This window comes from Phyllostomus hastatus, unplaced genomic scaffold (genome assembly GCF_019186645.2).
Source record: "Phyllostomus hastatus isolate PE091 unplaced genomic scaffold, TTU_PhHast_1.1 phas_contig_855, whole genome shotgun sequence".
Classification (NCBI taxonomy): Eukaryota; Metazoa; Chordata; class Mammalia; order Chiroptera; family Phyllostomidae; genus Phyllostomus; species Phyllostomus hastatus.
In genome coordinates this window covers 26073-43010 of record NW_025333976.1, presented here as the reverse complement: position 1 = coordinate 43010, position 16938 = coordinate 26073, and the positions used below count along the sequence as shown (strand labels likewise).

General features: G+C 38.6%; 1 protein-coding gene across 1 annotated transcript in view; it reads right to left on the bottom strand.

The window, feature by feature from the left end:
* Positions 1 to 16938, bottom strand: part of CR1 (complement C3b/C4b receptor 1 (Knops blood group)) — a 121419-nt gene that overhangs the window by 83854 nt on the left and 20627 nt on the right. The window contains 6 exon segments of the mRNA XM_045850716.1: positions 4369 to 4454; positions 11612 to 11711; positions 12243 to 12422; positions 14098 to 14137; positions 14139 to 14317; positions 16328 to 16413. Of these exon segments, the coding sequence (XP_045706672.1) occupies positions 4369 to 4454; positions 11612 to 11711; positions 12243 to 12422; positions 14098 to 14137; positions 14139 to 14317; positions 16328 to 16413 (671 nt within the window).

Here is a 16938-nt window from a genome sequence, read left to right as displayed (position 1 = left end):
TGCATTGAATGTGTAAATTGCTTTGGGTAGTATGGACATTTTGATGATGTTAATTCTTCCAATCCACGAACACGGTATATATTTCCTTTGTTTGTGTCTTCCTTGATTTCTTTCTTCAGTGTTATGTAGTTTTCTGAATACAGGTTGTTTACTTCTTTGGTTTGGTTTATTCCTAGGTAGTTTATTTTTCTTTTCGCTATATCAAATGAGGATGTTTTCTTGATTTCTTATCTCCTGTTTCATTGATGGTGTACAGAAATGCCTTTGATTTCTGGATATTGACTTCGTATCCCGCTGTTTGGCCAAATTCATTTATTAGGTCAAGTAGTTTTTTGGCTGAGTCTATTGGACTTTCTATGGACACTGTCATGTCATTTGCAAACAGTGACAGTTTTGTTTCCTCCTTTCTGATTTGGATGCCTTCTATTTCCTTTTCTTGTCTGATTGCTGTGGCTAAAACTTCCAGTACTATGTTGAATGGAAGTGGTGAAAGTGGACAGCCTTGTCTTGTTCCTGATGTTAGGGGAAAAGTATTTTAGTTTTTGCCCATTGAGTATGATGTTGGCTGTAGGTCTCTCGTATGTGGCCTTTATTATGTTGAAGGATGGTGCCTCTATTCCCACTTTTGCTGAGTGTTTTTATCATAAATGGGTGCTGTACCTTATCAAATGCTTTTTCTGCATCTATTGATATGATCATGTGATTTTGGTCTTTGTTTTTGTTTATGTGATGTATTACATTTACTGGTTTGTGAATATTGTACCATCCTTGCATCCTTAGAATGGATCCCACTTGGTCATGGTATATGAACTTTGTAATGTATTGATGGATGCGGTTCGCCAGTATTTTGTTGAGGATTTTCATGTCTTTGATCATCAGCGATATTCACCTCAAATTTTCGTTCTTTGTTGTGTCTTTACCTGGTTTTGGGATTAGGATGATGTTGGCCTCATAAAAAGAGTTTGGGAGTGTTCCATCTTTTTAGATTTTTTGGAATAGTCTGTGACAGATAAGGGTTAGCTCTTCCTTAAATGCTGTGTAGAATTTTCCTGTGAAACCATCTGGTCCAGGGCTTTTGTGTGCCAGAAATTTTTTGATTACTGCTTCCATTTCCTTTGCTATCATTGGTCTGTTCAGGCTTTTTGGCCTCTACTTCATTGAGTTTTGGAAGATTGTATTTTTCTAGAAATTTGTCATTTCACCTAGGTTTCCAAATTTCTTGGCATACAGTTCTTTGTAGTAATTTCTTACAATCCTTTGTATTTCTGTGGTATCAGTTGTAATGTCTCTCATTTCTGATTGTGTTTATTTGGGTCTTCTCTCTGTTTTTCTGGATGAATCTACTTAAAGGCTTGTCAATTTTGTTTATCTTTTCAAAGAATCAACTCCTGGATTCATTGATCCTTAGAATTGTGCTTTTAGTATGTATGTTATTTAATTCTGCTCTGATCTTGGTTATTCCCTTCCTTCTACTTGCTCTGGGCTGTCTTTGTTGTTGTTCTTTGAGTTCTTGTGGACATAGGGTTTCTATCTTGTAGACATAGGGTTTCTATCTTTTTTTAGGAAGGCCTGTATGGCTATGAACTTCCTTCTCAGGACTGCCTTAGCTGTGTTCCCATAGTTTTATCGTTGTTGTGAGTTCATTTTCATTTATTTCCAGAAATATCTTGATTCATTCCCTAATTTCATTTTTGACCCATTCATTGTTTAATAGCATGCTATTTAATCTCCATGATTTTGAGTGTTTATTGTTTTTCTCCTTGGGGTTGGTTTCTAGTTTCAGTCCTTTGTGATCAGAGAAGATGCTTGGTATGGTTTGAATTTCTTGAATTTGTTGAGGCTTGTTTTGTGTCCTATAATGTGGTGCATCTTTGAAAATGTTCCATGTACATTAGAAAAGAATGTGTATTTCGCTTCTTTGGGATGAAGGGCTCTGTATATATCAGTTAAGTCCATTTCATCTAGGGCATTGCCACAATGTGGCACTGTTCAATGGCACAATATCTTTGTTGATATTTTGTTTGGAAGATCTGTCCATTTTTGACAATGGGGTGTTAATATCCCCCACTATAATTTTGTTGCTGTCAATATCTTTCTTGAAGTTCTCTAAGATTTTCTTTATGTATTTATGTGCTCCTGTTGGGACTGCCCTGCCTGGTCTCAGGAAGCTATAGCCCTCCTGACTTAGGCTGAGTGAAAGACCTCCCGACCAGAAGCCATGAAGGAGACAAAACTTATTTCCCTGGCATGAACGCTGCCTGTTCTAATGTCTGGCTCTCATTGCATGATCGGCAGTCAATGACAGGTAACAATTCTCTAAGAAAGAGAATGAATGTAAGACAGACTCGATCATGTGAGAATGCCCTAAGGGAAGAGACTCGGAGCTGTGGATACCAAGGGGTGATGGACATCAACCCCTGCCCCCTCGGATTTGTCAAAGCCTGAGTCCTTGTTAGAAATCCAAGTGTCCTGGCTGCTTTTGTCTTCTCTGTTAACTCACGACTGTGGAAATAGCAGGGCGGTGCAGCCCAGACCAGAAACGGTGGAACCCTGGGGTAATCAGGCCTGGGACATAGAATATGCAAGATCCTGTGATATGTTTGCTGGAGGATGTTATTAACTTGGAATTTAAAGGTACAGACAGGAAACCTTTGGAACCTGTAGTCCTTTCATATGTTAAAACCCCAATCATTGCCCAGAATCACAGTGGGGGTTCTGTCTGCATCTTTGTAAGTCACCTACATCTTTTGATCTTTTATGCCAGACTGTGAATCCAATTCTGTTTTCTGTGAAACTAGTTTCTGTGAAATTAGTTTCTGTGAAACTAATTCTGTTTTCTCAATAAAAATCTGCTTGGGCATGGAGACGAGGTGATCTCCCCACTAGAGAGAGTCGCCATTCTGTTTTTACTTCCCCACAGAAACTTCTTGACTCTGTGTATGTCTTTCTCGTGTTTTGACGAGCCATCCGCAGTGTTCAACTCTCACTGCCGTCTGGGTGAGCATGCATCATGCTCTTATGTTGGATGCATATATATTTACAATGTTTATGTCTTCTTGGTGGATTCTTCCCTTGAGTATTATGAAGTGACCTTCTGGGTCTCTCTTTATGGCCTTGTGTTTGGAAGTCTATTTTGTCAAATATGAGTATTGCTACCCTGGCTTTTTTCTTCCTGTCCGTTTGCTTGGAAAATTTGTTTCCAGCCCTTCACTTTCAGCCTGTGTAGGTTTTTTATCCTGAGGTGGGTCTCTCATAGGCAGCATATGTGTGGGTCATGTTTTCTTATCCATTCAGCTATTCTATGTCTTTTAATTGGAGCATTTCATCCATTTACATTTAACGTTCTTATTGATAGGTACTTATTCATTGCCATTTGCGTATCTGTGTTCCTCTCTCTCTCTCTCTCTCTCTCTCTCTCTCTCTCTTACTTCGTTTCATTAAAGCAGTCCCTTTAGCATCTCTTGCAAAGCTGGTTTGGTGGAGGTGTATTCTTTTAGACGTCTTTTGTCTGGGAAGCTTCCTATTTGATCTTCTCTCTTGATTGATAGCCTTGCTGGGTAAAGTAGCCTTGCTTGCAGACCTCTGGCTGTCATTACTTGGAATATTTCTTGCCATTCTCTTCTGGCTTGGAGTGTTTCCACTGAGAAGTCAGCTGCTAGCTTTATTCGGGCTCCCTTGCTGCCTTAAAGATTCTCTCTTTGTCTTGAAATTTTGCCATTTTAATTATGATGTGTCTTGAGGTGGGCCTCTTTGTGTTCCTCTTGATTGGGACTCACTGTGTTTCCTGGATTTGTGTGAGTTTTTCTGTCATATAATTAGGGAAGTTTTCCATCATTCCTTTTTTCAAATAGGTTTTCTATCCCTTGCTGTTTTTCTTCTCCTTCTGGTATCCCTATTATATGGAAATTATTATGTTTCATATTGTCTTGCATTTCTCTTAATCCCTCTTCATTCTTTCTGAGCAGGAAGACAGCATACCTTGTTCAAAGAACAAGGAGGAAGGGAGAGAGCCACTGCTTCAATACATGACCTGATGCTGAGAGTTGACAGAGAGGAAGCTGGGCTACTTTCACTAACTTTGCATTTGTTTACTTCCCTGAAGAGAATGATCTTCAAATTGGGAAATGTTCACCCAACAAAAGAGGAAGCTGGGGGGCTGTTTTAACTAAATGATACACCAAGATAAGGAAAAAAACAGAAAGACCTGGGAGCTTAGAACACTGCAAGCACTTTTCATCAAATGACCAGTCTCTTTTGAAATATTGGAAGAACATCATTGCCAAGAGAAATGAGACTGTTTCTTAGTAATTCCAGGGGGGTGATGCTAGGATTAACTGGTGGGACAAATAGGAAGAGATTGTAACTCACGTTCACAGAGTGGTGGCTCCATATCCCAAATGACAGTATTATCTGAGATGATACATTTGGCAGATGGGTGGCCAATGAGATGAAACCTGAAGGTAAAAAGTGAAAATTATTCCATCCACCTCCCATCAGCTTCCTCACAGCAGGAATACAAGGCAGATCTGACAACGTTTGATCTGGGGGAAGTCTAGGGACTAGCATAAAGTCCACTTGTTTGATCTGGGTTTTCTTGTTTCTCTTTTCCTATCCTCTAACTATTGCAAGGGCTATTTCATCTTTAATTTCTCATGACAATACTCTGCTTCTTAATTTTTGGCTTCATTATGGATTGCACCAGGAACCAAAATAAACAATCCTTTTGTAGACCTGTTCAATACTTTACCTCTTAAATTCTGTATTTTTCTCATATTATTATTAGTGCCAGTTTTAAATCTTTGTATTTTTCTAATATGCATATATAATTAGCACTGCTATGTCATTTTAACTTAGGCATGGTTCTTGTAAGCATCATTATATGTGGTGCTCTTGATCCTATTTACAAGCCATTGTATTTTGTATATGAAGCAGAAAGGTGAACTATTTTAGGTGTTCTAATAAATTGAAAGTTAAATATGCAATTTTAATTTCATTAGAAATTTCATTTCATGTGTGCATGTGGCATATCTACACAAACATTTGTACTTAGGTCTATATTCTCAATTATAGTGTAGTCAAAATATGTATAGTTTACCTATTGCCCATGTAATATAAGTATAGCACATATTTTCTTGCTCTCTCCAATTTTTTTCAAGTTTTATGGATACATTTTATAACTTTGGAGATTGTTATTTAATTATTACATTGCAGAGTTACAATTTTGAAAAATTAGTTCTATCATTCCATTAGGGTTCTTAACTTTGTTGAAAATATTTGACCATGCTTTTTGAAAATTATGTGGTTTTTTTTCTTTTTTGGATTTTACAAATTTTACGTCACTGACAGTTTTTTATACTTCATCATTTTTCATTAAAAAAAAACTGTTTCTGGACGGCCTGGATTTTTTCCTACTGTGTATACTTATGTGTCATAACTTTTTTCGTGAATGTATATTTGGAGGCTATAGACATGAATATAGCTTGGCTCATTAGAAACACTATCTTTTGCAATTTAGTGATGGAAAGGATTACAGTTATATCAATGTGCACAACATTTTTGCATGGTTTATAGTTATGAATTTCCCTTCTGAATTATTGAAGCCACTAAAATTTCTTTTATTTTTCTTCTTTCATATTTAAAATAAATTTATCAGCATGGCATTGGTTAATATTATTTATAGGTTGCTAGTGTACAATTCTATAATACATTATCGGCATATTGCAATGAGTGTTTGCCACCCAAATGTAATCTTTTTCCCTGAAATAAGAATGTTTCCCTAGTGATGGGTGGGTATGCATTATTATTTTTCTTTCTACATTTTTTACCGGTATTTTGAATCCTCATACTGTCTGTTTACACATACCTTCTCTTTGGTCTCTTTCTTTATTCTATTTCACCAAATTCACAGAGAATTTGGTTGTTCATTTCTTACTTTCTGTACTAATTTTATTCAATATTCAATGTGTTTGTCATAGATTTTGAGTTTGACAATTGTGCTTTTCATTCATGTGCAAACATTCTCAGTTTTCAAGGGGCTTTACAGAAACAGCATGCAACTGAATCCTACTAAAAATGTAAACAGGAGTGGATTCCAAGATGGCTTCAGAGTAGGTGGAAGCTACACAGACTGGCTTTTGGCACTCACCAAATTTACAACTAAATTACACAGCCGCCAACCTGAACAACCAACTGAACTCTAGCTGACCTGAAATATTAAACCAAGATGTACAGAAGAAGTCACATAGCTGCTGGAAAGACAGGAAGAGATGCAGGAAATGATAGCCCCTGCATTCAGGTGCAGCAGTGGCCTCAAAGCCAGAGAGACAACATGGCTGCAAAACTCCATCCTCCTAGGAGTGTGAGGTTTCATCCCCGTGCAGGGAGACCCAGCCTAAGGGCAAGAGAGACAAGAAGGGGAGCCCTCATAGCAACTGCTGGTAAAAGTAAGTGGGAATGCTGTCTGCCTGAAATATTCAGATGGCACACTGCTAGGGAAGAGCCCTCCTATTGTTACAGAACCAGCTGGGGAGTTCACAGTGTAGACTCTGACTGCTGGTAGGGCCACATGGCCATCTCTGGGTTCTGTGGAGGGATCTGCTGGCTACACACAGAGGTGACTTTAAGGGGCTGTCTTTTTAGTGGTGATGCTTTTGGAGGCAACCCAGACAGTGGCCACAATATGTGGCTTGGGAAAGAGAGGACAGTGCATCCCACCTGGAGCACACAGTCAGATGCCCGCCCATCACTTTTTGAGTCACTCAGCTGGCCTGGTCCTTGTGTCTTCCTGTAGGGTGGTTTCTGTCTAGGAACTAGATGGGCAAGTGCCAGGCTGTGTGGCTACATCGATAGGAGGCAAATCCAATCTCCATTGCTAGTTCAGCCTCTGCTACCCTGAGAAGGGGAAGAAATGTCTACTTCTTTTCAAAAGGGTTGTAGACACTGCCTATAATGGGAGACCATTAGAATGAGGACTGGCCATATATGAACAACCTACAGCCAACATCATACTGAAACACTAACTGAAAGTGAACCCTGTAATATTGGGAACAAGTAGATGTCCACCTTCAATTCTCTTGCTCAACATATTCCTGGAAAGAATATGTGGCTGGAAGTCCTAGACACAGTAAACAGACCAAAAGGAAAAATAAAAGGTATCCAAACTGGAAAGGAGGAAGTACAATGGTCATTATTCACACATGACACAATATTGTACATACAAAATCCCAAATATTCCCCCCAAAACCTCTTGGTTCTAATGAATGAATTGGACAAAATGTCAGGATATAAAACTAATATTCAGAAATTGGTGAGAATTTTATGCACAAATAATGAACTATCAGAAAGAGAAACTACAAAAAACAATCCCCTTTACTATTGCAACAGTAAAATAAGGTACCTAAGAATAAATTTAACCAAGGAAGTAAGAGTACTGTACTTGGAAAACTGTAGGACATTGAAGAAAGAAAATGAGAAAGATACAAATAGGTAAGATAGAAAAATTAACATCATTGAAATGTCCATACTACCCACAGCTATCTGTGGATTCAGTGAAATTCCACTAAAATATCAATGGCATGTTTCACAGATCTAGAACAAATAATTCAAAAATTTGTGTGCAACCAGGAAAACCCTGAATAGCTTCAGCAGTCTTGACAAAGAAGAACAATGCTGGAGGTATCACAATGTCTGATGTCAAACTATACTACAAGGGCATTGTAATCAAAACAACCTGATACTGGCATAAGAACAGGCATGTAATCAATGGAAAAGCACAGGGAGCCTGGGAATCAACCCATGCCCATATGGACAATTAATATTTGACAAAGGATACAAGAGCATACAAGGAAGTAAAGGTAGTTTCTTCAAGGAATGGTGTTGGGAAAACTCTACAGGTACATGTGAAAAATGAAACTAGACAACTAAGTAACTCTATACACAAGAAAAACTGAAAATGGAAAAAAAAAACCTGTCAGTTGTAAAAGCATAAAAATTCTACAAGAAAACATAGGCAGTAAAATCTCAGACATCTCACATAGCAATATGTTTGCTGATATGTCTCCTAAGGTAAAAGGCACAAAAGAAAAATAAATAAATGGGAGTATGTCAAACTAAAAAGCTTCTTCACAGCAAAGAAACCATAAAAAAAAAAAAAGAAAAGGGAACCCATGTCATGGGAGAACATATTTACCAATGATATATCCAATAAGGGGTTAATTTCCAAAATATATAAATAATTTATACAATTAACACCAGGAAGGCAAACAATCCAATTTAAAAAGTGGGTGGAATAGCCGCAGCAATTTTGAGAAAGAAGAACACAGTAGAAGGGATCACAAACTATGATCCCTTCTGATATAAAACTATGTTACAAGGCCTCTGTAACCACAACAGTATGGTCCTGGCCTAAGAACAGGCACATACACCAATGGAACAGAATAGAGTGCCCATAAATGAACTCAAGTCTCAATGGTCAATTAATATTTGACAAAGGGGGAAGAAGCACAAAATGGAGGAAAAAGGACCTCCTCAACATATGGGGTTGGGAGAGCTGGACAGCTACATGCAAAAAAAATGAAACTGGATCACCAACTTACACCATACATAAAAAGTAAATTCAAGGTGGACAAAAGACGTAAGAATAAGTTGTGACACCATCGAAGTCTTGGAAGAGAAAAGATAGGCAGGGAAATCTCAGGCATTCTATTCAGCAATTTTTTCACCTATATGTCCCCTACAGGAAGAGGCATATGGGAAAGAATAAAAAAAAATGGAATCTCATCAAAATAAAGAGCTTCTGCACAGCTAAAGAAAATAGCATGCAAATGAAAAGAGAACTAACTCAGTGGGAAAACATATTTGCAAACGATACCTCACACAAGGGTTTGATCTCCAAAATATATAAAGAACTCACATGACTCCATTTTCAGGAGGAAAAAGAATCCAATTATGAAATGGGCAAAGGACCTGAACAGACACTTCTCCAAAGAAGATGTACAGAGGGCCCAGAGACATATCAAAGGATGCTCAGCATCACTAGCCATCAGAGAAATGCACATTTAAACCACAGTGAGATACCACTTCAAACTGGTCAGAATGGCCATCATGAGCAAATCAACAAACAACAAGTGCTGGTGAAGTTGTGGAGAAAAGGAAACCCTAGTGCACTGTTAGTAGGAATGCAGGCTGGTGCAGCCACTGTGGAAAACAGTATGGAACTTCCTCAGAAAACTAAAAATGGAACTGCCTTTTGACCCAGCAGTACCAATGTTGGGGTTATACTCTGAGGATCCTGAAACACCAATCCAAAAGAACCTATGCACCCCAGTGTTCCCAGCAGCACAATTTACAATAGCCAAGTACTGGAAGCAACCTAAGTGCCCATCAGTAAATGAGAGGATAAAAAAACTGTGGTATATTTACACACAGGAATACTATGCAGCAGAAAGAAGGGAGCTCCTACCCTTTGGGACAGCACTGATGGAACTGGCAAACATTATGCTAAGTGAAATAAGCCAGTCAGTGTGAAAGAGAAATACCATATGACCTCACCTATAAGTGCAACCTAACCAACAAAACAAAGAAGCAAGCAAAATACAATCAGAGACAATGAAATCAAGAATAAACTGACAGTAACCAGAGAGGACAGGTGAGAGGGATAATAGAGGAAGGGCTATCAAAAGCATGTAAACAGGACACATGGACAAAGCCAAAGGGAGTAGGTTCGAGAATGTGAAGTGTGGAAGGGTGGGGCAGGGTGGCATGGTAGGGTGAAAATGGAGACAACTGTACTGGAACAACAAGGAAAATGTAACAAGTACAAAATATGAGAAAAAAATGGTTGAAGGACCTCAATAGACACTTTTCCAAAGAAGACACACAGATGGCCCTTGAAATTTTCAAGGGTAGAAGTAATCATGCTAAGTAAAATAAACCCATCAAAGAGAGAAAAATACCATGTTTTTTCATTTACATGTGGAGTCTAATGAACAAAAGAAACTCATGAACAAAATAGATACAGAAGTATGGATACATGGAACAGACTGACAGCTGTCAGAGGGGAGGAGAGGGGGACTGGATAAGAGAACGTGAAGGGAAATGTCAAAGAACATAGTTGCAGAACCTGCAGACACAGCCAACAGTATGGTGATGGCCAGAGGGAAGATGGGCCATGGTCTCAGTGGAAGTGGACAAAAGTGTGGAGCTGGAATATTGTAACAGTGTCAACAGTAAAACTAAAATTAAAAATATACACAAACCAGACATTTTTCTAAAAGTCTTCCTGATCTCTTGGAAGTAACTCTGTTTTGTAAGAAGAAATACTGATTCTTCAAATTGGTCTGTTTACATTTTTTCTGGGATTTGTCATGAGCTTAATGGTTTCCTATTTCATACCATAGACAGGTTCACCTCACTCAGTAATGCAAGATGAAGAGGGAACAGTCAGAGTATTTGGAGACTGTACTTAAAAGTGCTCAGAGAAAGAGAAATGTATAGATTTACTCTAATTTTACTTTGTCAGATTACATGTACTCTGGTCTTCTAGGCCTTGGGTGGCAAATACATTTGCTGAGGACCATAAATGACTCTCCAGTGCCAACTGTGGCACAAATGTAGCCCAGATTCTCTAATGGGCTCAGCTGCTTGAACTGAGAGTGCAGTCAAGAGTCCACTGTGTGCTGAGCAAGGGTAACCACCAAGGGCAGGACAACCACCCAGTACAGATTTTATGTTGGACATTTTCACATGGGCCCTGTTACAGGGCTGTATAGTGTTCTTCAAAAAGGTATGTTAAAGTCCTAAACCCCAGTCCCCATGAATGTGACCTCATTTGGAAGTAAGGTCTTTGAAGATGTAATCAAGTCTACATGAGGCCATTAGGGTGGCCCTAATGCAATAGGAATGGCATCTTTATATAGATAGAACTTTGGACATAGAGCCATACAGAGAGGAGAAATGCTGTGTACCACGGGAGGCAGCGGGAGACACAGATGCAGAAGGAAGATGGCCATGGGAAGACAGAGGCAGAAGTGGGCGTGATGCAGCCACACACCAAGGAAGGACTGAGGCTACCAGTAGCTGGCAGAGGTAAGGAGAGAACCTCCCTCTGAGGCTTTGAAGGGATCATGCTGTGCCAGCACCTTAATTTTGAACTTCTGGGCTCCAAAACTGCCTGAGAATACATTCCTGTTGTTCTCAGACACCCAGTTTCTGGTACTTTGTTACAGCAGCCCTAGCAAACTAATAGTGCATTTACCTTTAAGATTTGTTTTCTCACACAATGCTCCATGGCCTTCCCTTTGTTCCAGCAATGTGCACTCTCACTTAGCGCTCTTTGTATGGTTTGGCTGTGCTCTCCCCACATTTTCTTCCTTTGCACGTGGTGAGTACCTCGCTTTTGTTGTATGCACTGTCGTGTTTTCCAGAAAGATTACACATGTCCCCCTTTATCTTATCATACCTTTGTTCATTTCAATCAGAAACTGAAACACTTAAGTTCAGGTTTTTAAGCAGCAGATGGTTATAGTCTAGTCCCCTTCCTACTGTGGTGTGACTAAACGGTAGTGTTGCCATTCTGCAAATCTTGAATCAAGAGATATTATGGCCAACTTACCCTGCATTACAAGTATACTTAATTCTGGATCCAAACTGGGTGTCTGTGTCTACGTGTACCATGCCATTCACTGGATCTGGAGGAGTTCTGCATACTTTACCTGTGGCAAGAAACAGAATTTTGGAGCCAGGTAGAGTAATCTGAACTTTTGTAGTACATGAGGTCCCAACCTCACTGTGTAGCTTTCCAACAAGTACATGCAATTCTGAAGGTTCCACATATTTTTGACTTACCCAACTGAGTTGGGCTGCCTACTAGACACCACATTAAGACAGACCTATCTAGACCTGTCTTATCTCTACCTGAAATTTGTCATCAAAATGTAAAGGTTAATTATGGATTTATTGCATAGTAGTTTCTTCCTACCTGGTTATTCAAACAATTTATCTTCCTTATTTTTTCCTGTAAAATATGTTGCTTTTCCTGCAAATATTTCTTGGAAAATTGTCATGAAACAAACGTGTCAACTAATAGTTAGGGATGATCTACAACACTGACTCTTACATCCACCCATGTGGACACTTGTGAGAAGCAAAGTTTCCTTGTCTCTAAACTTGGAAAACTTAGATATCCAAAGATCCTATGGATAATTTGACAGACATGGAAAAGCTCCAATGCAAGGTTTACTCACGTCGACAGACATCCTTGGCACTTGACCACTCCAGGTTGTCTAGACAACTGATAGAGAATGACTTCCTATAGTACCCAGGGAGGCATTCATACTTTAGTGATGTCCCAACAGGAAACTCAGATTCATTGGTTTGGATTTTCAGCTTAGCAAATTGAAAATGACCTGGGGCATTACAGTAACCTAGGAAACAAAATATCAAGAACATCACATTTAACATAAAGCTACCCAGGGACCTTATTTCTCTCTCCCGTTAGATTCAGTGTCAGAGCAAAAGAAACTTTTAGTCCTGGAGAGATAATTTCCACATAGCCTTGGGAGGGGAAGTTCCATTTTTAGCACAGGCCCTTTAGAAAATATACTTTCTGAAAGGGTATTCCACTCTTTTGGTCGCTTTCTTCATATAATTTACTGTAAAAGGCAGCTTCAATTCTTTTCCACATTTTTTTTTCTGGGAAAGAGCTCTCCTGCCCAGGTTCCACCATCCTGTCTGGTTTCTTTGTCCTTTAGTGCATCAAGTCCCCCATGGAGGCCTCTCAAGCATGAATGGAGAACTCAAGGTATTTCTTGACACTAGGAAGCAGCCACCAGTTCTGTAGGTCTGATTCCTAAGCAAGCCATTTTGACACAAGGAGGAACTGATAGCATCTCCTTAAAATAAAACAAACTAACATACTGCACTTACCATTACAAGAAGACATTGTTGGAAGTGTACATCGAATTAAATTCTAGCTTTAGCTCCACGCCCTTATGGCCTATTAGCTCTAGGCTCACTTTGGATTCAAAATGTGAATCCAATAAAGTACATATGCTTGGAAAAATAGAAATCATTTCCACTTGGTTTTGACAATACCTTCTCTTTTAGTTTTTCTTTCAGCTGTCCTCCACCTCTCTTCCAATTATTCATTCACATAGAAATGGTTATACCATAGCCAATTCTGCACCCAGAGTATTCTCATTTGGAAGATCATCAAGCAATTTCTCACCTCTTGAGATTACTCAATAATTTCTCTCTCTATAAATATTGACTTATTTTTAATATTTTCCCTGGGATATTAGTTTATTTATATCACCCTTTGACTTTTATCTTACAGCTGAAATATTCGTTCTCCTACCTTCCAGTTCAAGGAGTCCCCAGTATGATTGAAATTTACCCCTAAGGACAAATCACACATGAAGATGTCTCCAGTCTAGTAATCTAGATGATAGCACAAGGGTTGCCATCTCAGATAGAGGTCTGATGAAAAAATAAAATCATAGAACTTAAGGGAAGACTGTCTCTCACTATAGATTCAGTGAGTATGGACTAGGTCTCTACATTGATAAACAGGCTCCTAAGTGCACCTGACATTAAAGCCATGGTGATGGAGGAGGACAGTGCAGGCAAAAATGATTCTGGGAGACTAGACCTTGGTCCTTTTCCTTTTAGGATTGTTCTTTTCTCTCAGAGTTTCTCAGTTGTCAGTAAGTAAGGTGAAGACCAGGGTCCCTTCTACAATTCACTTTCTCCTTTCTGTCTTTTATGTCCTGAAGATGGGTGTCTTAGAGTGGTTGGATGTCTTCAGAAACATTCTCCAGACCTTAGATATACACACTTTCTTTATTTTGCATCTTCTTTTGGGTTCATATTCCTGTTCACTTCCCTTTTTCTGCAGTGAGAAGAATTCAATGACTACAATGGCTGGAGGCAAAGAACCAAAGAAGCATTATTTTAATTTACAACCTAGGCCAAATTGGCTGAAAGCATCTGTGGTGTTTGTCTACAAAGCAATTAAAAGTGAGGCACACTCCCCAAATTTTGGAAGTTCTGCTTTAGGTATTCTGGAACCATTTAGGATGTGGGGTAGTGTGCACTAACCTGGATGTCCACAGCGAGGGGCAGGGCCACTCCAAATCCCAATTCCCTTGACTGTCACTTGTGCAGCGTATGGTGCTCTCCCCAGTGAGAATGAAGGTCGTCCCTCTGTCTGTGTGGGGGTCACATGTGTAAGTTACTTCTTTTCCATAAGGAAAGATTTCCAGAGGTTTTCCTGTGTGTCTTCCATTATGGATATCTGGTGGATTTGGACATAAGATTTCTGGAAAGAAGGCAAAGGCTGTGAGTTTCATTGAGGAATTTTCTCCAGTGGTATTCCATAGTCATAGGTTGTTAGACTTGGTACTATCTAAAACACATTATGACAGTACATCTTTGGTTAAACCCTTTGATGAGATGAGCTAAATGAAATAAGTTCTCAATGTTGTTTTTCATGGAAAAAGTACGAAAGAAGTGGGCTTATCTTGAATCTTCCTGACAGTTAAATCTTCTTGATAATAAAACTTTATACTGTTAAATTATTTTCCAAAATTTTTCTAGAATTTTCTTTAGAAATATTTTAACTTTATTAAAAAATCTTTACAAGAATAATATCCCTTACAAAGGTAACTCATTCAACTACTTAATAAATATTACTTCAGCATTTATTCTGTGCCAGACACTCATCAGTGCTCTGTGATACAGCACAGGTAAAGTTGTTGTCCTCCAAGGAGCTTACATTCTTGACAAATATTTCTGCAATGTATCCATGTGTACTAATCAGCTTAAAAATATGAAACTCTTCCTTGAGAATTTATTTAATGTGGTCATCAATCCTGATTATGACAGTGTGCTGACACAATGAATTGGAGCATCTTGGTCATTGTGATAATTATCAGCCTTTCAATTGTTTTCTTTTTAAAATGTATGGATCTATTTGTAGTTTAATTTTCTTCTTTACTTTTGACAAGGCTTCAGATCATTACTTGTTTGTAGTTGATGTTTTTCTGTTTAAAACAGTCCCATTCTCGTTTCATATTGTTGTTTGTAACTAGGCTGAGGGTTTGGAAGAAGCTACTTCAACTTGGAAAGGTCATGTAAAATAAGAAAGATAGTTCAATCAGTAACTGAGCTTTAATACATGTCAAACTTAGGCAGCCACTTATTATGTCTCATCAAGAAATATTGTGTTTCATGGGTAGCAGACATACATATAAGTTATGTTTTTATAAGCTTTACTATAAGAAGTACACTTTTATGTCTGAGTAGATATCTAGTAATAAAAACATTGTAGTAAAATTTGATTGTTACATATATTCTAATCTTTAAAATCAAGGGATAAAGCAAGTTCTATTCTTATATTGGGCAAATTATAAATGAGAATAGGAGAACATGGTATTGATGCTACACATGGAAGACTCATTTTTTCATCAGCTTATTACTTGTGAACATAGTTTATTTAGTTCCATTTTTCGAGAGTTTCAGAAGTTTTAAACTGCATATCCCATGTAATGTTGCTTTCAACTTTGCCCTCATTCTTGCAATTGCTCTTATCTATTGTTTCCATAACATTTACTATAACACCAGTGCTTAGGAGAACATCAAACACATAGTATGTGCTCAGGAAACAGTTGTTTGAATGAATGAATTTTTTACAATAGAGACAGATATACTGAGTTGACAGTTGTGGGGATGGGGTTTGGGAGGCGGAAGACTGAGATAAAAGAAAGAACTATGAAAAAGGACAACAGTGTAGTGATGGGGAGGGAGAGGCATGTAGATGGTGGTGGAAAAGTGTATGGGGGATAAGTGGTAATACAAAAAAATATCATAGAAAGTGAACTGTTAAAAGAAAGGAAAACAAAACTTGTGATATGCATCTAAAGTAAAAAAAAGAATGTTTATGTTTATATATTAGAAAATAAGCAGAACAATTGTAGAAGAATTACAATCTGGTGGGTGAAGAACAGAAAGATTAAGGAAAGGAAGGACGGAAGAAATTTGTCAAAGATTCACATCATTTAATCTCTCTTGACCTAGAAGGAAACTAGGATATGTCACATGGAACACAGAATTCAAAATGACAGAGAGAGAGCAAGTGCTTCCCCAAACTCATGGTGCACAGCACAGTGCTTCACAACAAACTGATCACAGATAAATATGCATCAAGTCAGCAACTACTTCACAATAATTCAGATTAAAAAACAGAAGAACCACACAGGGGTGGCCATAGGTCAAAATCTTAACCAGATTAAGGGAGAAATTTGCCTAAAGTGTTTTTCCCTCTACTCACGTTCACACACAGGGACACTGCTATTCCAAAGGCTTTCCATTCCAGCCAAGACACAATGACTAGCAGAACTGCCTTTTAGGTGGAATCTAAAGAAGAAAAAGGTAGTGAATAGGTGAGCTGGCTTAGCCAAAACACCATTCAGTTTGCCAAACATCTTAGCATCTGAAACCAACAGGCAGCAGAGGTTTGGAGGCCACTCCAATCTGGACAGACACAGCCTCCAGCAGGGGAGAACAGTGAAGCACTGTTAGCTGGTCACATAACACGGAGTCCCAGCCTTGAAGAAGGCGGTCATAGTAGAGCAACCATCTCCTTGATCCTGAACTCAGACTCTGAGAAGTGAATCTCTAGCTGATTGTTCCAAGACAAACTTGATAAATGTACTCATTGCTCTGATGGAAAACTCAGTCTTCTAATGCAATGGCTGTCTAATTCTGATAATGAGAGAGCAACTAAAACAGCTCCCAGTTTGGACTGAAAAAAAACCCCCAAAACAGAGAATATCTGCAAAGAGAACAAAGCCTGTTCTTTTGTCTCTATATCTGTGATGGCTGCTAGGGAGGCTCACAACAGCACGCTGAGCCACTGGAGAGTAGATTTGAAAACTCTAG